The 26,536-nt window shown below is 33.0% G+C and overlaps 1 protein-coding gene across 1 annotated transcript in view; it reads left to right on the forward strand.

Moving 5' to 3' along the window:
• The window catches only part of LOC114334615 (kielin/chordin-like protein), a 31,314-nt gene extending 5,130 nt beyond the window's left edge, over positions 1–26,184 (forward strand). Inside the window, exons 2-5 of the mRNA XM_028284692.2 lie at positions 5,362–5,509; positions 14,252–14,632; positions 23,637–23,815; positions 25,407–26,184. Of these exons, the coding sequence (XP_028140493.2) occupies positions 5,362–5,509; positions 14,252–14,632; positions 23,637–23,815; positions 25,407–25,517 (819 nt within the window). The 3' untranslated portion in view covers positions 25,518–26,184. The remainder of the gene's footprint in view (positions 1–5,361; positions 5,510–14,251; positions 14,633–23,636; positions 23,816–25,406) is intronic.
• Positions 26,185–26,536: the final 352 nt, after the last annotated feature.

Below are 26,536 nucleotides of genomic sequence, written 5' to 3' on the forward strand. Positions count from 1 at the left end.
ATGACGGAGATGTACTTGTACCAGGTGAAGTCACTTGAAAATCAACAGTGGAGTCATCATTTTCTTTGATTGCTACCCGCCCTTCATCACATTTTATTTTCACTATGACTTTCACTAGTCACCATAAATTGATCAGCAACAGGATGGGAGGCCGAACTTCCTTTTTGTGCACTGTTGTGGGATGTAAAATATGATAATATTGCATCTTTTTTTGCATGCCGTTCTTGTTCTCTTAATTTTTGATTTTTTCGTTTTTCACTGCCACTTAAATGTTTGTAACTCATGATAATAACGAAACGATTACTCAGTAAAGAAAAATAAGAACGGCCTGAACAAAACATACCAACGGCAGAAGAATTTAACGAAGTGATAAGCCAACTAAAACAAAATAAAGCAGGGGGAACAGACTGTCTAGTTAATGAGTTGATTAAACATGGAGGGACAGCCATACAGCAAAGATTGTATAACCTGATTAAACAGATTTGGATAAAAGAATCAATGCCTAAAGAATGGAAAAAATGGTTAATTGTTCCGATATTTAAAAAAGGAAACCCAAAAGTTTGTGAAAACTACAGAGGTATTACTCTTCTAAATGTAGTTTATAAGATCTTGACCACAATGATAAATAAACGATTGATAGAGCATACAGATATAAAAATAGGGGATTATCAAAATGGTTTTAGGAAAGGAAGATCTACCGTAGATGCCATACACATAGTGACTCAGACAGTCGAGAAATTCTATAAATATGACATGTGGCTGCATATCCTCTTTATTGACTTCAAGCAAGCATTTGACAGTATTAAGAGGCCAGAAGTAGTAAACGATATGAGGAATATAGAAGTACCTGGAAAGATAATAAGACTCGTGGAAATGACGATGAAAGAATCAAAGGCATCCGTATTAACGCAGGAAGGAACAACAGAAGAATTCGAATACAATGCAGGAGTAAGACAAGAAGATGAGCTGTCAACTACGCTCTTTAACATAACATTAGACGCCATAATTAAGACGTGCAAACTCAATGGGACGATCACCAACAATTCAGTCCAGATAGTAGCATATGCTGATGACCTAGCGGTGCTCGCAAGAGACAAAAGAACCTTAGATGTCATAACCAGACAAATTGAAAAGGAAGCGGTGAAAAGAGGCTTAACAATAAATGAAGAGAAAACTAAATACATGAAAATAGAGAGGAAAAACAAAGATACAGAGGAAAGAAATATAAAAATCGGAAATTATAATTTTGAAATAGTCAGTAATTTTCAATACCTGGGAGTCACAATTAACAACAAAAATGAAAGAAATATAGAAATTACCAACAGAATACAAGCGGGTCATAAAGCATATTATAAAAACAAAAGTATTTTAAAAAACAAAAATATCAGCAGGGTTACGAAAATCCGAGTATATAGAACAGCAATTCGAACAGTGGTGATATATGGGGCAGAAACCATGAGCCTAACAAAGAGGGAAGAAGAAATGTTAAAAATATTTGAAAGAACAATGGTAAGAAGAATTTATGGACCAAAGAAAACAGTGCACGGAGATTATGAAAGGCTCTTGAATTTAGAAATAAGAAACATACTAGGAGGCGAGGATATAGTGAAAGCTATAAGAACCCAGCGACTACGGTGGTATGGACACTTAAGAAGAATGGGAGAAGAAAAAGATGTAAGAAAAGTTACAATGTGGAACCCAAATATAACAAGGGCGAAAGGAAGACCAAAAAACAGGTGGGAAGACCAGATATTGGAGGACATAAAAAGATTGGAAGTGCCGAGATGGAGACAGAAAATACAGGACCGGGACATATGGAGGAAAATAACAGAGGACGCTAAGAGGAACCCTAGATTAGACTAGTTAACTTGAGAGAAGAAAGAATGTGGAGTGACTCACCACAATAAATGAGTCAATGAGCTCAATAAGAGTGGCTCCAACTCTGCACGGAGTGTATAGCCTACATATACATATATAACTCATGATAATAACGAAACGATTACTCAGTAAAGAAAAATAAGTTTTTTAAGAAATTTAATAAAACGACTAAATGATTATTGGATAGACTAATTGAACTAACTTAAAAATCACAGGACTGAAAAATAACAGGAGCAAGCAAGAAAACGGCATCAAAATCTAACTATTATAACTATTAAATTTAAAGTTCATTTTGAATCAATATTATGACAAAACGTGACAGTACCTATTACTATTAATTTTACCTCTTGTTAATCCTTCGGAGTGGTGTCTAACAAATTTGCTTATTGCCGATATTGCCGACAAGGCAAACATTTCATGTATATCATTTCCTGTTCGTAAAATGAAATAATTTTAAAAATTTATTTTGTTTTTGCAATAAAAATTATCTTTTCATGATCTTTTCGGGCCCAATTAAAATGCGGGCCCGAGGAAGGGGCCTCAAGGGCCTCGTGGTAAAATAGGCCCAGATTCTTCGTTTTTATTTATAAGTATTGTACCTACACAAAAATAAAAATTTATTTAGCAGTTACATTTTCTAGTGTATTTATACTTCTGTAGTTCAAAATGTCCCCATCAAATTAGAAAAAAAAAGGAGCAAAAATCGGGTTAGAGCGGGCCCTTGTTCCGCGGAACCCGCGGTACAATGCTCAGTACGCCACTGGGGCGCACGCATCATAAAGAGTCATACAATTTATACCTTTACAGCTATTTTTTGCGGGATTGTTTGATAAAAATATTTACAATTTACTGGTAATATTTTCCGACAAATTTTTAAGGGTATTCCAGTTGTCGGACGCACCAAAGTTTAAAAACCTCTATATTTACGAAACGCACCCCTCCCGAAAATTTTCCGAAAAAGAAAAGTTGTCCGACTCGACATGAATAACTGAATAAAATAGGTCTTATGAGGGAGGTAATACATTTTTTTTTTGTGGACCCAAGGTCTAGTATAGATTCGATCGTCTTTTTCCCACTCCGCGGTTTTTTCATGTTTGGGGGTCCATTGACCATACGAAACAATAAAACACCTTTAACGTTGTAGTTCCTTTATAATGTGCATAAGTCTATAGGTTCAAATGTATTATTTTTAATTTTTCCAAGTGGACCGGTAATTGTTATTAACAAATAACTTTTAAAATAATAAAATCTCGAATCGATTATAATAAAATTGTTTTAGGCGTATCTCATCGAAATAAATACTTTTTTGTCTCATTTTCGAGTTATTTCCAATTTTTTATTGAATACCTATTAGTGATTTTAAATTTTTTTTTTCTAAAAACTACTAGGTAAATGAATTGCCATTCAACAAAAAGCGTGTTTCCCGTGCCCAATGCATTTGCGTTTTAAAGCATCCTACGTAGAAATAGCCTGTTCATTCTAATTATTTAAATGGGAGATGCATTGAAAATATCACTCAAGCACTCATCACAAACAATGTGTTTAGAGCTTTGTTTAACAATAAAAAAATTAATTTTTGGTAATGCAAATAATTAAAACTAGTAGAATTGGACTTAAACTTTCAAATGCGGTAAGCAGAATTGCTATTTTATTTTTTAATCAAAAGTTATTCGGGTTCAAAAATTGCAATTTTTGGATTTTTTTAAAATTAAACCGCGTTTATCTTGAAAACTATGCATTCTACGAAAAAACTTGTCAGAACATTTTTTGCTTAGAATGGCCCAAAAAATACAAAAAAATATTTTGTTTTGCGAAAAATCGCTGTTATGTACTTCCTCAAGTTCTTTGTTTATAACAATCTTATCGACATCCGGATCAACTGTTACCCAAAAAATTCGTGTTCTACGGGTCAAAATACATAAAAAAACCTGGGTGAGTCCACTGAATAAAGGAGGCCGTTGTACCCCACCTGGCGACAGGACTATATGGTTTCAGCCAGATAGAAACCACTTATCGTTGTTAAAATATTCATATTGTTCTTGAAAGTTCACAGAATGTAGAGCTTTTTGTATAATTGCAATTTGCTAGGTAATTTTTTAGAAAACAATTCTAAAAATCACTAATTAACGCATTTTTTAACAAAAATTACGAATAACCCGAAAAGTAAGCATTTTCAAAAACTTACCAAGAGTGAATAATTATTCATTTCAATGAGATACGCCTAAAAATTTTACTGAAGCGATTTGGGAAATTATCCATTTTTATGTTAGTGTTAATAACAATTTCCAGCCCACTTGGAAATATAAAAAAGTATATACAGTGCTCTTCAGATAAAACTATCCACCTTAAATAACTTTTGAACCACTGATTTTTTAGGCAATAGCGCAAAAATACGCAATAATATGAATGGGGAGACATTATGCCATATTTAGGCTTGCTGAGAAAGGTACCTCTCTCACCCCCCGTACCATCCCTTAATTTTTTTTAATTACTACCACCTTTTATTATTTGATATTTGGATTCTCCTCGTTGTAGTGATTTCAAAAATGTATAACACATTATGCTTATAGTGATTAGTTTATGAGAGAAATGAATATAAAAGCAAGAAAACTGGATTGAAAAAAATTTTTTTAATTTTATTACAAAAATTTAGAATGAACATTTCACTCCCAAAAATTTATACAATAATAAAATCAATGGTAAAATCCCAATAGTTGGCTGTATACCATAGTTTAAAAAACTCGTACAGAAGTAAAAACTTCAAATTTTATACTGGTATAAAATCGTTTATTAAAAACTATCTAAAATGTCATCCAAATGGATTGCAAAACGTTTTCGTTCTAATTCAGAACATCTTCAGTGCACTCTGCTGAGTAGTTTGAAACTAGCACACTATTTAAAGTGGTAACCCCATATTATATGGTTGACATATTATATTGTGATAAAATATGGTGACTACAAGTCGATGTTGTTAGATATATTAGAATACATGCTCAAAGGGCAACATGCTTCCCTGCTCGAAAATGCTGGTACTTGCCAGTTCAATGGGCACAGACCAGAGTTGGTCTTGCCAAATCATTGTAAAAATCAGTGGTTTTAAAGTTATTTAAGATGGATAGTTATATCTGAAGAGCACATAATATTACATATATTTGAACTTTAAAAAATATATAAAACCCAATAAAAAGGTTTGGTCCCGTATAAATGCAAAAAATAGCCTAATAGCCTAATAGGCAAGTTATACCTACTATAATTTTGACAGTTTTTGTCACACCTATTTTTTGCCAATTATAATAGTACAGTTTGTCATTTATCTTATTTATTTATTTAAGGGTCATTGACATATTAAGTTTTAAAGGTTTATAGTTGGTGATTAAGATTTAAAGGTTTGTTTACAATTATTGGTGTAGTAGATTACACCTATTATTTATCTCTACTAGATATTATATATTTAATATTATGGTCTCTATTCTTTGATTTTAGCTCAAGATGTCGTCTATAATAAAATACACGCCATTGCTCTGTCTCATTTATCTGAATTTTGTTTTTGCTGTTGATACCTCAGAAAATGAAATTGATGATGGTCATATTTATCAAAAACATGCCAAGTCTCCAGCAAGTGCAATTCAGGGTAAGTTACATCTATTTGGTAATTGATGTATGTCATAGAGCAAACAGACACATCGTAAATATAAGATTAATAGAAACACTCATAACGAAAATCATATTAGACTACCTGTAAGTAGAAATATAATACATAATTTAAACACATTTATAAATACTCGATGGTCCATTACATATATCTTAATCATAACTTGATCGTATGGAAAGTTTAGCGTATGTATACCATAATATTGGTGAATGGTATCCTCATTGTTTTACATTTTTGTTTCCATCTTTTTAAGCACTTTTGAGGTATATTTTAAATAAAGTGTGGGACAGGCAACATCCTTGCTTTAGTCGTTTTGATGTAGACTTAGGCAAATATGCAAATTGCATATTTTGCATATAATGCATAAAAAATGCCAAAATTTCCAATTTTGCATATTTTTATATAAGTGTGCATAAAGTGCATATAATTTTAAATTTTGGTTGTAATTATACATACCTATATTTTTATATAACTGTAACAAGTAGCTTGGAAATCTCAATATTTAATTTTATTTTATAATCTCTTGGTACATATTCAAATTTTGGGTACCTGAATGTAGTAACTAATAAAAGAGCGGCTTATTATTATGTACCTACACAGTTTTGTCACGTTTTGGTTACAAAGGTTCCAAAATCAGCCAGTTTTTATCTCTAGGTAAAATTTTTTATTTTTACGGCCCATTTCGCTTTTGTTGTAAAATAAGCCTTCGTAATTGTGAATAATTATTGTGCTTTGAAAATGCCGCAAATAAACAGTTCAGTGTCGTGGTGTCATTCATAAAATCAAACTTAGTTTTGTTCAGAAAACTATTACTCAATTAGAATCCTCCAAATAATTATTATTGTTAGACAGTACATTTTAAATAAAAGAATTTGAATCATTGTTTAAAAACGTTAAAAGTAATACATATTGGATAGGAAATTTTTCAAAAATCTAAAGCAACCATGGAAAAAAAAACAGTGGTTATTACGAGATTTTTTTTCATGTGGTTCAAGTACTAGCTGGGACATTTTTCGAAGCATTTAATTTTGAACCAACTATTATCGTAAATTTGAACAATGCCCCAATTACATCTACATCAGTTAATCTCGAAAGAAGTTTTTCTATGTAATCAGATAGAAGCCATAGGTAAGTATTTTTTAGAAAATTTTGAACAGCATTTGATAATTATTTATTGTTACCACAATTCGAAAGAATATCAATTATTTATTTGTTAAAATACTTAAATACTTAAATATTTAATTAGTTAGCGTAGTTAGTAAAATATATACATGTTAATTAATACACCATGATCATGTAGAGATATTGTAAATATGTTTGTAAATAAAAAAATACTGTAAATATTTTTTTTAATTACAAGCATATTTTCTAGATAAACGTGCATATTTTTGGGTAAAATGCTGCATATTTATGCGCATATTTCATACCTTTTTATTTGCATATTTGCCTAAGTCGATTTGATGTTATAAATCCTGTTTTTTTTTGTCCCTGTCTTTATTTTTGTTATGTTATGTTATGATTGCCACAGCTTCTTCAGTGGAACGCTATCGTAGGCTTTCCGTATATATATCCACGAATAATATGTAAATTTCTTGATTTCTTGCAATCTTTTTATTTATTATCTGGGTTAAAGATAAAATATGGTCAAGTGTGGATCAATCCGTACGAAATGCTGCTTGTTGTTCTGGTTCAGAATTAAATATTCTCTCATTTTGTAACCTTTATAACAACTCTACCAGTATTGTTATACTTTTTACCGATCAACAAATTAATAAAGATTAGAATTTCCACAAAACATCAAAACATAACCATGTGCATTGGCCAGGGGACGAATAAAAGTCATAGTATGGAAGTAAGTTCTGGGTATACAACAATGTAAGAGACGCTGCTTTTCACCAAGTAAAAGACGGAAATAACCCTGAATTTTCCCTACATAAAGACAAAATAAAAATTATTAACGTCGCAAAGAATTGAAAATTAGCTTATTTCGGCCACATTATTCGTAATAATAAATACCGACTTCTACAGTTGATTCTACAAGCCAAATTGAGGACAAGAGAGGCCCTAGAAGAGCGTTAGAGCTATGAGCTTATAGACGCAGATGTATATATCCTGACTGGCCAATTGGTGATGTTAATAGAATAAGATGGATCAATGTGTTTGTCAACATCACTAGAATATTTTAATAGTTATTTATGATATAAGTGTTAAAAGTACAATTTTAAGGCACGCATGTGAAAGTTTGCAGAATGAGCGAAGCGAGTTCTGCAATTCACATGATTGCCTTAAAAATGTACTTTTTAACACGCATATCATACAATATTTTTTCTACAAACGTAATTACAGGATAATATCTACAAAAACTTTTACTTAAACTTGACTGATATTCCACTTTTATATTTTTCTTGACATTACATCAAAACTGCCTATACTGTCAATACGTGAATCATAACAACTATAGAATAATTAATAACATCTACTTTTATTGTTGTATATTCTAACAAATTTTAATAGTTTTTTTTTCTACAAACGTGTTAAAAATGCAATAATACAGTTTAAATTAAATTTTAAAAATCCTTTTAAACCACCTTTTTCAAATTGCGCAAGTTGTACTATTAATATTAATGCTAATAAATGAAATATAAATATTTTGACGTTTCAGAATTTGTCAATTCACTTTTAACTGCAGTGCCTTAAAAAATTTAAAGCACTAGTGCTTTAAAGTAGCATTTTTAACGCTCCTATGGAGTGCTAAAAATTGCATTTTTAACACGGTTGTAGAGAAAAATTATTTTTCTACGAGCGTTCAAAAATGTCTACTTTCGCGCACGCATTTTAGTTTAGAAAATTTCACTTTTCCGCACGCGTGTTACTTTTCCGCACGCGGTTTTTACTTTTCCGCACGCGTGTTAATTTAGATATGTTAATATGGCCTTAAAGTAATTATAATACATGAAATAAACTAATATTTACATATTATTTACTAATTTATTTCAAATATATCTTATTGTGTTCCTGTTTTAATGAAATTAACGCGACAATTCGATGAAATAAAATTATTTTGACATAATATTCGAAAGTCAAATCGGTAGACAATAACAGTCGTTTTGAATCATCGTCATGGAAACCAAGATCGTCGTCATGCTAACTAATTATATTGAAAGTTTGGTTTTGACAACCTTGTCAAAAAATTAATTTGTGTATGTGTTTCCATGTTAATTAAATTAATTGATTAAGATTTGGTAATTTTTTAAAGACTCTTAGAAAAAATATTGTTCATAACTCTTGCAGAAAGAACTCCCGCTTCGCGTCGTTCGGCAAACTGCAGTCGCGTGCGGAAAAGAATGACTTTCTGCACTTGTTAGGAAATAGTATATTGTGCAACAAGTGCAGAAATTACCTTTCTGCACGTGTTTCACACTATACTTTTTCTACAAGCACAGTTTTTCCTAAAAATAAAAATCACAATTTCCAAACGACGATTAATTATTATAATAGGTACCTATGTGATAAATTTTAAACTGTATTTAATTAATACCTACTAATCAATTTAAATTCCTTATACCTAAATAAATTGCACAGAAATCAGTTAAAAAATTAATGCACTGCCTTAATTTGTTTAAATTTAAACAATTATTACACATTATTGACATTATATTTATGCAGTCACGGATTTACACAAAACCTACTTCATTCGACGTCTCTTGCACAGGTTGCTAAATCCTTATTGGTTATTTGATAATTATAAAATGTTTAATAAGAATAAAATTGTAAAATAAAACAGTTGTAACATCCATAATTTAGTTTCTATGCTATAGTTAAATATAATAATGGTCTTATAGGTTATATATTTGTCTAAAGTTTAACCACGGATGTAAACAGAATATAACGTTACTCAGAATGCGGTAGTCCACGGATGTAAACAGAATATAACGTTACTCAGAATGAGGTAGTCAACTGTGCAGAAAAGAACTTTGCGGCACAGAAACGTCACTTTGCGGCACAGAAACGTCACTTTTCTGCACACTAATGTCAAATATCTTATACTGTGAGAAAATATCAAGTTTGCTAACATAAAACCGTGCAGAAAAGTGCACTTTGAATAGTGGTTGTAGAAAAATAACTATTTTGATATCAATTTGTTGTAAAAATCGTAAATAATAAAATGTGAATAACCACTGAGAGTTATGAAATTTATACGCAATGTGCATTAAACCCGAGTAAGACCTCAGCGGTTTCTTTTATAATCAAAAATCTTGCATGAAATTAAATAAAATTAAATAGTTGAAATTAAACGATTTATTCGGTTGAATAAACAAAATGATTTAGGAAACAGATGTAGGCGAGCGGCACACCCCTAATTTGAAGCTTAGAAATCGAAAAAGCGACCATGACAGGTGAATGGCATATTTTGGTAATTTTTTATATTTTCGAGATCGCTGAATCCGAATATGAAGTTTATTTTTATATAGAATTGGTGGAACATGTTCAAAAACAAAGTTTATACAAAAATGCGAAAAATCCATTTTGATGATTTTTCGTATTTACCTCGCTGTATATTTGGTCGCTGTAAATATTTTCTTTTGAATATTTTACTGTGTCATCTTTGAAGAATTTAGATAACAATGAGATTTGTCCGAGATGTTTAAACAAATTAAAAGAGAAGTTGTTAATTTTTAAACAATTTGTCGTCAGATTTCGTTAGTTTCATGTTTACTTAAAAAATTTTAATTAACACAGCATTAAAACAGTCATGAAGAAGTTTTTCGGAAAATTTCAAGTCAAAATATGCAATAGGAAAATAGTTATGTGACTTTATAGACGAGTGGCACTCCCCCAAAAAACGCTTAGGTATTTCTCGATATACTGACCACGGTTTGGTGAATTGAAAACATTTTGTTTTTTGTGTTCTATATTTTAACATGAACTTGATTAAAAAGCTAAATTTCAAATTTTTGTCACTCAACTTTTGCGATTAAACTTTCCAATTCAGGAATCTGCTCCTTTTACTTCAAACAATTCATAACTTTTATTATAATAAAACAGAAAGATCCCATTTTCTTCAGAAAGGTAAGAAATATATATATCACAAAAATTTCAGAAAAAAATATTAAAATGGAACAGAGTTGTAGCGAGTTAAACGCAAAAAACGTGATTTCATTTTTTTTTATTTTTGAGGGTAAAACTGCAATTTTGACAATGTTCCCCAGGTAAAATTCAAAATAAGCCTAATTTTCGTTTTCAGCACCATCAAAAACATGAAGTATAATCAAATATACTGTTGTTTTATTGACTTCCAAAAGGCATTTGATCGTGTTAAGCACTCTATATTGATCGAAGCTCTAAAAGACATTGGCTTGGACGGCAGAGATGTTCGAATGATTGCAAATTTATATTACAATCAAACAACATCAGTTTTAGTAGATGGTGTGGAATCACAGGCTCTTAATGTTAAAAGAGGAGTACGGCAGGGATGCCTCTTGTCACCCCTGATTTTCAACGTATACTCAGAAATAATTTTCAGAAAAGCAGTTTCTGAAAAACAAGAACCCAGCAAACAGACCGACGTGTTAATTACGTGAATTTTGGGTACATTTGTCACCAATATACGTAAATTGCTTACGTGAATTTCACGTGAAAATTTGGTTGGAATGTCACATTGAAAATACGTCATTAAATTACGTCAATAACTCGTCTTCAACAGACGTGTTATTTACCTTAAATAGCAGTAAAATGTTTCGGAAAATTCACGTTGCAAATACTTGTTGATTAACGTATCTTTTAGAGAATGTATATATTAGTATTCACGTGAAAGATACGTCCTCGGTTCACGTAAATAATTCGACCTTAATTAACTTATGAATCACGTAATTATTATCCTCATATGATATAAATAAAACAAGCATAATATAAAGTATTAACAATGTATTTATTTAGTAGAATTTAGAGACTTTAAAACATTTGTCTTGTAAAATTATTATATAAGATAATGAACCAAAAATGGTACCGACCTAAAGAAACATTAAAAAATTTGCCAACACAAAACACAGGTCACTTTTTATTTCTAGGAGGATACTTCGACACTTTCTTGTTTTTTCTAACTGCATCATCGGCGGCACTTCAACCCTCGAGCAGTGAGGTAAACGTTAATACGAAAGACATTATTTTAAATAAACCCGCCTAAAATAAAACGAAGAAAATAAAGCTCTTCACGTTTCACGGTTTCACGTTTCACTTTCACTTTTTGTTGTGAGAAGCTGATATTAGAGGTTATGATCATCGATTTTAAATATCGATTATTTTTAAATTACAGTTAAACTATTCTACTTACTTTAAATTAGTATTACGTATTTTCTTTTTGTTTTTAAATTTCTTCTACTATTAACTAATTGGTCTTACTAAAAATCTATTTCAATACCAGAATAATATAAAAAAATAATCCGAAACGTATCTAGTATTCGATAAATCAATTAATTTAGTTTTCGAACCAACTATGTTAATCACGTACCGTGGTCACGTGATAGTATTTAAAGGAGGAGAAAGGCTTGGTAGTACGTCATCACCGCGCGCGATTTGAAAATTAGACTCAACATCATTTTAGCTCCTGTGATATTTTTAAAGCAAAAAATAGCAAAAATAGCGTCAAATCAAGGTTGGATTGAAATAGTTATGCTAAATGATTTTAAAAGCGAAATCATAAACTGTTTGTTTAAATATTGGTATTATTTACATTACTTTTACGTGAAATACATCTAATTTTTCGACGTCCATAAAATACAGTGAGTAAAATTCAAGCGATACGTATTTAACCAACACCGTTGTAAAGTTTTGTTTTCCAAAATATTTCTCAAAATTTGACCAAAGGAAGTTATTTCTGTTTCGTGATTATTACGTGAAATCAATGTACCTTTGCGATGTAACCGACATTCACACCTATTATAAAAAACATGTACTATATTCGTCATTATGATTTTATATTATTCTAATGTCAAACATGTATCAAGGAAGCACTAATATATAGGTGAATGATTTGGCACTGAATTACGTTTTTTTCCCGTCATAAATCACCGAGTTACGTATTCGTTGAAATTTGCCGTAAATTTAACGTAATCATCACGTAACTGGGCTCAAACCTGTTTGCTGGGAAGGAATACTTGTAAACGGTGAAGTCATCAATAATTTGTGATATGCGGACGATACAATACTCCTAGCTTCTCGTCAAGAAGATCTGCAAAGACTACTTGATAGTGTCGTTGAGAGTTGTAGGTAGGCAGGTCTGTATCTGAACATACGGAAAACCAAAATACTCGTAATAAGTAAACAACAGCATATAAAAACATCTACATATGTAAATAATACCAAACTTGAGCAAGTTGATAAAATCGTTTACCTTGGACAGCAATTAAATTGTAACGCAGAAACTAACGGCGAAATTAGATCTAGGATAGAGCAGGCTAGAACCGCTTTTAGAAGGATGTCCATGGTGTTATGTAACAGAGACCTAAGATTGGCATTGAGGATCCGCCTACTTCGCTGCTAAGTGTTCTCGGTCTTACTTTATGGTGTCGAGTCCTGAACTGTGAATAAAATCGATCTAAATCGCCTTAAGGCTTTCGAAATGTGGTGATATAAGAATTTTAAAAGTTTCCTGGGTGGAGAAGATTCGAAACTCCACAATACTAGAACGTCTCAGCAAGACTACTGAGATCATAAAAAGCATCAAGCAGAGAAAGCTGGAGTATTTCGACATGTAACGAGAGGTCCCAAATATAGGTTGCTACAAAATATCATGCAAGGAAAAATAGCACGCAAACGCAGTCCAGGACGAAGAAGAACCTCATGGTTGAAGAACTTGCGAGATTGGCATGGTGTTGATACAAGCATGCTATTTATGGTGGCAGTGAATAAAATTAAGATAGCTATGATGGTAACCAACGTTCTGAAAGGACATGGTACATGAAGAAGAAGAAAGTATAGTTTTAATATTTTAGGCACTAATTTCTCAGAACACTGAAGTCATCATCATGCAACCTCTTCCGTCCACTGCTGGACATAGATCTCTCTCCCATTTTTCGCCACTCTCCACGGTTCTGTGCGTCTTGTTGCCATTTCTTGGATATTCGTTTAATATCGTCAATCCAGCGTGTTGGTGGTCATCCTCTGCTACGATTATCTTCTCTTGGGCGCCAGTCAATTAGTTTTCTGGTCCATCTTGAGTCTTTTAGTCTCGCTAGGTGACCTGCCCAATTCCATAGTTAAAAAAATCCAACCACGTGAGAAGAGTCCTGTGTTGCCCTGGGTAACATCCAGGCATATCTAGAACATCAATTCAATTTTATATAAATGTGTAACATAACATAATAGTTTACTTTTAAAGGGTTTTTACCCAACACATTTTGGTGGCTCAGGCATGCTATTTTTTGGCTTTTAGAACACTGATAATGGATTTCTAAATCCGAAAACCTTTTGTGTTTTGACCCTTATTTAGGGTATTTTAAAATATAGCTTTTACAACAAATCTAGTATTTTTGTGATCTATGGTCTACAGCCAGCTACAGGAAGTTTATTTTCCTCGTGGATTTTATAAACATTTCAATATTCATTTCAGTACTGTTTATTTTGCCGCATACTGTATATGCTTCTCACTTAAATACCCTTATTTTATATAAAGCATAAACAGTTTTTAAAAAATATTTACATTACTAAAAATTTCTGTTTTAGATGAAGTCGACATTCTTCAGCTGCTCAATATCTCATCAAAGGATCAAGGCGTTTCTTCAGTAGAAGGTCCGATCAGAAATTTTCCGGCATATAAATTTAGGCTACCATACGGAAACGTTCTTCTATCCAATGCCACTAACGTCACTCTATCCATGAACAACCCCAAAGGGTTTACAGCAATTTTTCTAATAAGACAGCAAAAAAATAATTTAGGAACACTCATGTCGGTGAATTCGCCTGGAAGACTAAGTCCTTGGTTTCAAGTAATCTCAAACTCGAGAGTAGGTGTGCTAACAGTGAAATACAGACTGAAGGGAATGAGTAAGATCAAGCAAATTGATTGGGGATTGCCTAAGCATCATCGGAAATCTCCTATGGCAGGTAATAATTTCTATTAAGCTATATAGTGTTATTTTATTTTTATTTACAATCTTCTAACGTTTATTCTAATTTACAGTCTTTTAACACACTAGCACAACTCCGCCATTGCCTGGTCCCAAGTCCAGGGTGAGAAAGGAGGAGGGTTGTGCGTTGGGCTAACAACCCAACCACATAAAAAGTATTTTATTATGGAATCGTCAAGATGCCTCGGAACTGGCCTGAATAAAACGAAGACGACAAGTTCTATGGAAATGGATACGAGAAAGGTTATATGGGCTGCTGGAATGTAAGAACTATGTATGAGATTGGCAAAACTAATCAGGTAGCTGCTGAGATGGACAAAAACAAAATAGAAATCCTAGGAATAAGCGAGGTAAGGTGGAAAGGATGTGGAAAAACGAGACTACAAAATGGAAAAACAATCTTATTCTCGGGACATACACAGGAAACTGCCAAACATGAGGGCGGAGTGGCCATAATGCTGGGAAAAAACGCAGCACGAGCATTGATAGATTGGGAGGGTGGGACAGATAGGATTATAGTAGCAAGGTTTAAAACAAGATTTCGCAACTTCTCAATAATAAATGTTTATGCTCTCACCAACGACAAAGAACAAGTAGTGAAAGAAGAATTTTACGAGCAACTGCATGCTGTATATGATAGAATGGAGGCAAATAATAAAAGTGATATATTAATAGTGATGGGGGATATGAACGCCAAAATAGGTGGAGAAAATGAGGGAAAAGAGTTTGTAATGGGTAGGGAAGGCTTAGAAGAAATAAATGAAAATGGTGAAATGTTTACTGACTTCTGTGCTCAAAACAACTTAATGATTGGCGGAAGTATCTTTCCACACAAGCGCATACACAAGATAACGTGGATTTCTCCAGGAGGTGAAGTACAAAACCAAATAGACCACATTACAATAAATAGACGATGGAGGAAATCACTACTGGATGTAAGATCTATGAGAGGGGCAGATGTAGGATCCGATCATGTATTAGTGAGAGCTAAATTTACAGTTAAGCTGCGAGCAGCAGCAAAGAGAACGCCGAATAGAGAAAAATACAATGTTCACTGGATCAGAGATGGAAATGACGTACATAATGAATTCAGAGAGCGAATGCAGAATAATTGGAGAACGGTCGGCGACATAGAGTAAGCCACTGTTGAGGAACTCTGGAACAAGTATAAAGAGACGATAAAGAAAACGGCAGTGGAAACAGTTGGCTACAAGAAAAACAATAACAAACCCTGGATGACAAAAACAACATGGGACAAGATACAAGAACGTAAACAAATTAAAGTCAAGTTACTAGGAATGAAAGACGACGATGAGAAGCAACGATTAGAACAGAAATACTGGGAAAAAAATAAAGAAGTCAAAAGAAGCGCAAGAAATGACAAAAGATCATACCAAAACGAACTAATTAATGAAGCTGAAAATACGGCAAGAGAAAACGACCTAAAAAAATTGTATGACATCACAAGAACCTTGACAAGAACAAGCCGAAATGGTACCACTAAAATAAAAGATAAAGATGGTGTCGTACTGAAAACAGAACAACAAATTCTTACTAGATGGATGGAATATTTCAAAGAAATGTATGAAGAACAGAATATAATAAACGAAATAGAAGAGAAACCTAACAGACAACCAATGAACATGAACACCGAAGAATTCACCCATGAAGAGATAAAAGATGCAATTAATCAATTAAGAAGAGGAAAAGCTGCCGGAATAGACAATATCCCTGTTGAGTTAATCAAAGCTGACATCGAAACGTCCACCTCTATACGGTACACACTTTTAAATAAAATTTGGAGAACCGAAGAGCTGCCCAGAGAATGGACGCAAGGCTTAATTGTAAAAATTCCTAAGAAGGGCGACACATCCAAATGTGAAAATTGGAGGCCGATCACCCTGCTATGCACAACAAGCAAAATAATGACCCGAATCATGCTTGAAAGAATGAAGAAGGAATTTGATAAAGTTATAAGGGAAAACCAAGCTGGATTCCGGGCACGAAGATCCTGCATTGACCACATTTGTACGATGAGAACGAATATAGAGCAATCATTAGAATGGCAGAATAAGCTATATGTGAACTTTATAGACTTCGAGAAAGCGTTTGATCGTGTAGATCGCAAAGCCTTATGGAAATTGCTAGAGAAATACGGAATGCCTCCCAAGTATATTAGAATTATAAAACTGTTCTACGAAGGGTTCACAGCACGCATAGTCCACGAAGGCAAGTTAACAGAACAAATAGATATTGGTACAGGAGTAAGGCAAGGCTGTGTGCTCTCTCCAACCTTATTCCTGATAGTAATCGACTGGATCATGTCTAAGGCTACTAGTAATAAGACTGGAATAAGATGGAATGTTTATAACTAACTTGAGGACTTGGAATTTGCAGATATCATATGCCTTTTAACAGAAAAAAGACAACACATGCAACGCAAAACTGAAAAAGTAGCAGAGGCAGGGAAGAAGGTCGGACTTAACATAAACGTCAGAAAAACTAAGATAATGAAAATAAATACCCAAGAGAAATGGGAATATCACTGGGAGGCACGGAATTGGAAACGGTAGAGAAATTTAACTACTTGGGCAGTATTTTGAACAACAAAGGAGGGACGGAGGAGGACGTAAAACGGAGAATAGGAATAGCTCAAAACGCATTCAATATGCTAAGAAAAATGTGGTCTTCACGTCAGATGACAAGTAAAACCAAGATAAGATTATTCAACAGCAACGTGAAGACTGTGTTATTATACGGAGCAGAAACTTGGAAAGTATCAAGAAAATGTATCGGACAGATGCAAGTGTTTATAAATAAATGCCTAAGGAAGATTCTTAACATTTACTGGCCAAACCGCATATCAAACCAAGAATTATGGACAAGAACTAACCAGGTACCTATTTTTAAGACAATATGCAAAAGGAAATGGAGTTGGATGGGGCACACACTAAGAAGACCTGATACAGACATAGCGAGGCAAGCCCTAGAATACACACCACATGGCAAGAGAAGACCAGGTAGACCCGTAGAAACGTGGAAAAGAAGTGTGGACAAAGAAATTAATGCTATTGGGAAAACCTGGGCAGAAATAAAGATTAGTGCAAAGGATAGGACAGAATGGAGGCAGACAGTTGACGCCCTATGCTCCGCATGGAGTGAAGAGGAATAAGTAAGTAAGTAAGTAACACACTAGCACTAAAAACATAATTAAGTTAGGTATAACATTTTATTTACTTCACGTTACAAATGTATCTATTTATTAGACTAACTCTCAGTGGAACGTTGAATCGTTTCTAGACCCCTCGTGAGGACAGAGCGCCGTTATTTGATAATCTCGAACTCCTGCGTTATCGTTCTTCTGGCATGACCGGAAGAGTGTGGAATATTCTAGACTAGACAGGTAGTTTTTTGTCAAAACATTGCCATTAAGGCGGATCTACATCAATAAAAATTTATGTTGCCGTTTTATTTGACACAAATTTGCTCGTGTGCGTTGAACTTTTTGTTGATGTGGACTGTGCGCCGTATGGATTAACGCAAAATATTTTTGTGACGAACAACGCACGCTATCCGTCGTGCTGTCGGTTTTTCAGTCGACTTCAAAGAAATTTTCGTCGCACAGTAGTGTTAATGTGGACTTGATTATCCACTTGTCGCTGACAAGTGGATTCGGCGGTACAACACACAAAATAAATATTTACGTCGTAAAAATACATGACCAGATTTAAATTTGTGCCGCAAATATTTCTTCTGTATTTTAAGATACAAAACACACACAAATTAGGCTATTGATTATGTACTATAGAAAGGAACTACAACGTTAACGGGGTTTTATTATTTCATATGGTCAATGAATCTCTATACATGAAAAAACCGCGGAGTGCTACCATTTAAAGGGGTGCGTTTTTGAGAAATAGATGAATTAGTCCCTGGGCACAGGTTACATTAAGGTGAGTTCTATGCACTTTTGGTACAAACACGTCTACATGTAAATTGTTCCTGGTTAAATTTCCTATCTAAATATAATTTTTTAAAGTCAAAGATACTTTTTTTTACAAAAATATATTCAAAAGAAAAAGCACAAAGAAACCCAAAAGAAAGAAATTTTGTTTTTTGTCCCATAACTTTGGTCCACGGGGATATAGGTATAGATATTGCTTCACAGAAAAAAACTTACATATTTTGTCTTTAAAATGATGTTTGGTAGAGGTCATTAGGATTTACAGTTTTCGAAATATGATTTTTAAAATTTCGCCATTCACAACAACTTTGGGCAATTTTCCTTGTTATTTCGCAAATATTGTTTTGTAACTTTTTTTCTACGTAACTTTAGGCATATGTAATGGTGCATGTAGGAGGAATAGAAATCAATTACCTTTAAAATGTTCTACTGTATAATGTTGTACGACTTCTTTTAAAGAGGTTGTCTTTTTCAAGGCTTTTAACGAGTTTTTATATTTTTTACGATTATTTTTTAAATTTCCCATTATAACTTTTTTTTCTACATTTAGATATATATTATATAATAAAAAAGAAAGCTTATTCTGTTTACTTTAAAATGGCGTATTATAAAAAATTCTAGGATTATTTTTGAATAATATATGTTTTTTCAAAATGTAATAAGTACTTGAAACGATTTTTTATTTTAAGATTATTTTTTAAATTCCTCATTATATCTTTTTTATGTGATTGTGTGTTATGATTGAATCTTATTTTTATAGGTAATAGTTTGGATCCACTTGACTCGGCTGGGCAAACTTCAAAATATGGATTAATTCCAATATTTACTGTCAAAGCTCCTGCACCACAAGCTTTGCTTGAAAAAATAGCATGTAAATGTACCAAAGGATGTTCAAAACGCTGCGGTTGTAGGAAGATAGGAATTAGTTGTTCAATATTCTGCAAAGGGTGCATGTGCATAGGTACTAATTGTGGGAAATCTAAGATAACTGAGGTGTCAGAGCACGATATTGAAGCTAATGCTAACGAAGCGATGGACTTTGACTTGAAATTTTTTTAAATGTCAACGTTTAAATAATTTTAACTAAAGTGATGTTTTCTAAGACTAATGTTTATGTAATTTTTGTAAAAGAAATAATTTTAAATAATACAGGTAGAAAAATATCAAAGAATCACTCGCTTTCCATTACATATTTAAATATAGATGATACACCATTTTAAAGAGAAAGTAAGCCCTCTTTATTGAGCAATATATAGTTTATTCATACAAGAAAAAAAAGTTATAATGAGAAATTTCAAAAATAATCGTAAAAAATGTAAAAAATAATATTTTTTTATATTAGGTATTATTATAATATATAATATAATATTACATTATATATTATACTATATATTTATAAGATAATATTATATCATATATAATATATCATATAATAATATTATTTTATTTTTATATTATATTATAAAAAATCGTAAAAAGTATAAAACCTTGAAAAACCATAATCTCTTTAAAAAAGTCGTACAACGTTATACAGTAGACCATTTTAAAGGTAATTGATTTCTATTCCTATTACGTGTACCATTGTATATGTTATAGTCAAAGCCCGAATTTCAGGCACTCCTAGGTTTGACTAGGCAATCCTCAGGTCTGACTGACGGTCTTAGTCAAAGCCCGAAATAAATTACGGTTTCGGCCTTTGACTAGTCAAACCTAGGAGAGACTAAGTTGGTCAGACAAAGGTCGAAATTTAGTTTTATGAAATCGGGGTTTGACTAGTGAAACCCCGATCAGCTATTAAAATGTCGTAATTTGTTAGATTATGTTTAATAAAACGTCATTTTTTAATTTTAATGTTTATTATTTTTATATTTTCGTAATTAAAATAAAACAAATAGTGTTTATTCTCACATGTTGAGGCATTATGACATTTAGAGTTGCACAATACGTTTTTACCCTTTTTACACTTACATAATTTTGAAGAGCATTTCTTATTGCAGTAGCATTTTATAAAGCCTTGTCCTCCCAATTTAGAATTTTTGTACTTATTTTTCTTCGAAACATTTTCGAAATTAAGAAAATCCTCTTTGCATTCTCTTATTTGATTTCTTCAACAAAGAATGATTATTGTTCCGTATTTCGTACCACCTCTATATACGCCGCCAATTGTTTTAGCTGTTATGATACCCAAAATATTTAGAGCATCTCGTTTGGCAATATCAAAGCTAGGGATAGATATTGTTACACAGACAGAAAAGATTAAAATAAATATAGGAAAGGCGATTGAAGGTCCTCATGGCCAGGCTATTGCTATGAAACAATTAAGTGAAAAAAAAAGTCTTCCAATTTCGATCGGAAAAACTGTAACAATACCTATCCCCAGCTTTGAAAGAGCCAAAGGAGATGCTCGAAATATTTTGAGTATCACACAAGATAAAACTTGTTTCAAGAAATCAAATAAGAGAATGCAAAGGGAATTTTTTTAATTTCGAAGGTGTTCCAGACATTAAGCTGTCTCTAAGAGAAATGAGTACAAAAGATTCTAAATTTGGAGGACAAGGCTTTATAAAATGCTACTGCAATAAGAAATGCTCTTCAAAAATGTAAAATATCTAACGTATTGTGCAACTCTAAATGCCATAATGCCTCAACATGTGAGAATAACAGTTATTTATGAAACAGTTCGTGATGTATGCTTTTTGCGAACGCACGCGATGTTTAGAGCACGAGCGACAACGGAGCGAGTGCTATACATCGCGTAAGTTCGTAAAAAGTACTTCACGCACAGTTTCATACAATATTTTATCTATGATAAACATAAAAAAACTGTAACTCTTCGTCACTGGAATTCATTTATATTCTACAATTTTTAGAACTTTGACATTTAAAAATTCTAATTTCTTTCAAACCACAAAACTATCAAAATTTTTGTTGTCATTTATTTCTCATTATGTCATCACCATGACAACGCGAAAGTTAAGGATATTTGATTATATGAAAGTGTGTCAAACACAGTGCGAAAAAGTAAATCCCATTTAAAATACATTGTTACTTCACGTACACTTTAAACCCTTCACGCACTGCTATCTATAATGTCAGTTTTCACAAACTAAAAACTTATACATAATATTATGACATAGAGTAGATAAACACTATTTTTTTTATTTTAATTACGATAATATAAAAATATTAAACATTAAAATTAAAAAATGACGTTTCATTAATCCTAATCTAACAAATTACGACATTTTAATAGCTGGTCGGGGTTTGACTAGTCAAACCCCGATTTCATAAAATTAAATTTCGACCTTTGCCTGACCAACTTAGTCTCTCCTAGGTTTGACTAGTCAAAGGCCGAAACTGTAACTTTATTTCGGGCTTTGACTAAGATCGTCAGTCAGACCTGAGGATTGCCTAGTCAAAAATAGGAGTGCCTGAAATTACCTAGGAGGGCTTTGACTATAACATATATACCAAAAGTTACGTAGAAAAAAGTTACAGAACAATATTTGCGAAATAACAATGAAAATTGCCCAAAATTGCTGTGAGTGTCAACTTTGAAAAATCATATTTCGAAAACTATAAATCCTAATTACCTTCACTGAACAACATTTTAAAGAAGAAATATGTAGGTTTATTTTCTGTAAACAATGTCTATACCTAGATCCTCGTGGACAAAAGTTATGGGACAAAAAATTAAATTTCTTTCTTTTGAATTTCTTAGTGCTTTTTCTTTTGAATATATTTTTGTAAAAAAAAGTATCATTGACTTTAAAAAGTGATATTTAGATAGGAAATTTAACCAGGAACAATTTTTATGTAGATATGTTTGTACCAAAAGTGCATAGAACTCACTCTAATGTAACCTGTGCCCAGGGACTAATTCACCCATTTCTCAAAAACGCACCCCTTTAAATGGTAGCACTCCGCGGTTTTTTCATATATAGATGTCCATTGACCATATGAAATAATAAAACCCCGTTAACGTTGTAGTTCCTTTTAGCTATCTTATTTTGAATATAATCAATAGCCTAAATGTTTATTGATGTTGATCCTCCTTTAGAATGGGGGGATCAGTAGCGTATAGCGAGCGGGCAGACGTAACAATACAAATCAGCGTAAAGAGTTCAAGCTTCCCAGTGATTTTAATTTAAATCATTTTAAATCCTTTTATTTATTTTTAGTACGCAAATACTTATTGATATTCGCTGGATATTTAGTTGCTACTTCAGTGTCAGTTTTTTGTCCCCCCTCCCCCAGAATTCTTGGGACAGACATAACTAAATGTGAGATTTTCGATTTCTCGCTATACTCGCCTGGGGTATATGGTACATCCGTTTTTATTTTAAAATCTGAGATTGTGTTACGAGGTATTTGCCTTGAAACACCATGCTGGTAAGGCGGGTTGGTGAGTTTTTAATTCAGCCGCTCTCTGTGAGTACGGCCGCTGTTTGAAGCTGACTGCTCCGGGTCAGACGCTTCTAGGTTTGTAATCTTATACTATCCCTAAAATCAATGGTTGCCAACACCGCCATTTTCGCCGTGCCGAAAGTATTCTTCGTCGCCTTGGATGCCGTTCTGGACTTCATCCGTGACCCTGGACAAGGGACCCTTAGCAGGTGATAGCTTGCCGGGTCAAGAAGCTCCTGGAATCTGCAGAGAGCAGGGATTGATTCACGTATAGCGAAGCTGAAATGGAACTGGGCAGGTCACCTAGCGAGACTAAAAGACTCAGGATGGACCAGAAAACTAATTGACTGGCGCTCAAGAGAAGACAAACGCAGCAGAGGATGACCACCAACACGCTGGATGGAAGACATTAAGCGAATGTCCAAGAAATGGCAACAAGACGCACACAACCGTGGAGAGTGGCGAAAAATGGGAGAGACCTATGACCAGCAGTGGACGGAAGAGGTTGCATGATGATTATAACTTCAGTGTTCTGAGAAATTAGTGTCTAAAATATTGAAACTATACTTTAGCAATAAAAATAAATAAAATTTGATATATTTTTTTTCAGCCTGGACTTGGCTTTCAATCTCCTTTGATCCCAAGGACGGCATTATCCGATTAGATTTGGACTGCGATCCCAGCAGATTTGAAACAATAAAGCAGAAAAAGCATTTGGGTAACTTCAGTGTTCCTTTTGACTCACTTGTTTATTTTGGACAAGAACCAGGACGAAAGAAAAAGTTTTTGGTAAGTATTGCACATTAAAAATCATAGAAGGTTTTAATTTAGTCTAATAATATTTAAGGTATTATTTTATTTATACCAGAAATGGGGATTAAATATCAATTTACAAAAGACAAAATAGCTCACAATTGGCGCTGAAGCAGAATAATTCGATATCGATGACAATCAAAAAATAAATCCATGTGATAAATATAAATACCTGGGCGTCATCTTCGACCGAAGTGGAAAAGACGAACGAGAAATAGAATATCAAATCATACAAGCACGAAGAGCTATAGCATGTCTAAACGGAGTTCTATGAAGTAAATAAATATCGAAGAAAAGAAAATGGAACATATTATATGAGACAATGGTTAAAACTAGCCTACTTTATGGAGCTGATACATGGAGAATAACCGAGAAATATAAGAAAAATGTCGAAGCCACGGAAATGGATGCCATCAGAAGATCGATGAGAATATCAACAGCTGAAAGAATAAGGAATAAAGTAATAAAATAAATGGGTATAGAGGGCACTATAGTTGAGGATATTGAGAGAAAACAGCTCCTATGGTATGGGCATGTGAGCCGAATAGGGACGAAAAATTGCCTAAAAAAACTATGATGTGGCAACTCCCAGAGAAGAAAAAACGAGGAAGACTACCACAGAGCTGGAATATGGGAGTTAGGAAAGCGATTATCGCTCGAAATCTAAATGAAGACCTAACTCAGGACAGAAAACAGTGGCGTTTGGGAGTCGGACAACGTCGTAAGGCGTTATGAAACCGAATATATATTTTATTCATTTAATCTAATAAGAATCAAATAAGGTTTTAATTTATTTTAATAATAATATATTAAATTAAAACCTTATTTAATTTTTAAGTCCATGCTTGTTTTAATTTTACTCTAAGATATAAGATGCGAAGATTGCAATTTTAAAAAATATGTGTATAATAAGATGTAGTGCTGGCTGTAACGAACATATAAGAAAATTTTTAAGTAAAAAGTAGCACTTAAGAATAATGGAAATGCATACATTTAGAGATCGATTAATCTATAGAAGAAGAAAGAGAAGAATATATAGAATAATGTATGAAATAATAGCTGAAAATCAAAAAATCTAAAGTCAGGTTGTAACGAAATACCTAGTAGAACTACGGTGGGCCGTCGGCCAGTAGCAAGACTAAGGAAGAGGTGTATAGACGAAGTGGGAACCGATTCTAAAGAGATACTGAGAGTGGATAACTAGAGAAGGGCAGCCAAGGAAAGGGAGGCTTGAAACCGGATTCTGGGGCAGGCCAGGGCCCGACTATGAATAAAGTGCCATTGGAGGGACAAAGGAAAGTCAGGTTGTTAGGAGCGCAACCTGCAACTTCCAGAAGAGTACACAGGGATATATAAAAAAATTAAGGAAGGCCAGGAAAGCCTAGAATGAACTGTAGGGAAAGAACTGAGAAAGCCATTAGAGGAAGATATCTCTGAGGGAACTTATGGAGTAATCTATCAAGATGGAGTGTTGTAAAATATTGTAAAACCCATACACCTATAGTAATAAATAATAATCATATTCAAACAATTATGTTATGTATATAAACACTTTTGTATTTTTCAGGGATCTATCCAGGTTGCAAAAGTCCTGCCGTACATTTTGGAACAGAGGCTATGGTCCTGCGTGCAGATAGCCACAAATCTTTCTCCAGAGTTTAGAAAACCAGTATCCTAAATAATTGGCCATTGTCAACAATATTAAATTCACAATCCTAATTCATGGTGTTTTCTACCTTTTTATTTTTGTTTACACATCCACTATTGGATACGTCAGATGACATGCACAAATCCACCCTTACCCTCGATTTATAATAGATATAAGCTGATTTTTTCGAACTTTTTAATGATGATTCCATATATTTATTCTCAAATCAACGTGTATCATTCTTACAAAGACTGAATTGGGTCTTTTTACTAATTAAATATAAGTCTTGCTCAAAAAAAATATATCTAAGACTTTTTTATTTTAAAAGGTACACTTAGCCCATACCTTTAAGAATCGTTTCCGGGATACCCTGTATCTCTCGTGATTTATGTATTATACTATCATAATAATTAATCTATGTGTAATGTCAAAAAATTTACCCTGAGTTGTTTTGTCCATGAATTAGGATGTTGATTAATGTGATATTTAGCCAACGAAGATGGTGGCATGGCAGAGCGTAAAAATAATAACATTTTTTATAATTTTGCTGCAATAAATAACGTCGTATATTTAAATATTACCTTAAAATATTTAAAACTCTTTTATAAAAATAAAACTGTAATACCAAAAGTTGCAAGAGTTTACTTTCAAATAATTTGTGATTTGTAAGGATTAAGAAATAAATCTCTAAACCATTGTTTTTTTCAGTTTACTGCAATTATTACATGACCTATTAAATGCATGTAATACCTCCAATCTTCCAGCAACAAATTTTTGCACCGAATAAACGCTATTCTGTTTAAAAGTTGCTTCTGTTACACTATGATCTAATTCGAAGAGTGAAAGACATGTCTCTCACTCATAGTATGTAGGTACCTACTACCTACAGACTAGCAGAATATAGCAACCAATGTGTCTTTTAAATTTTAACCACTTAAGTTTGATACAAATTTAATCATCCAGGAAGACAATACTGTAATTTGCTTGTACTGTGTGCTTTCAGCGCAACCGGAGTTTATATACCACTCATATTTGTTTGTGCGAGGAAA

Source organism: Diabrotica virgifera, chromosome 1 (genome assembly GCF_917563875.1).
Source record: "Diabrotica virgifera virgifera chromosome 1, PGI_DIABVI_V3a".
Taxonomy (NCBI): domain Eukaryota; kingdom Metazoa; phylum Arthropoda; class Insecta; order Coleoptera; family Chrysomelidae; genus Diabrotica; species Diabrotica virgifera.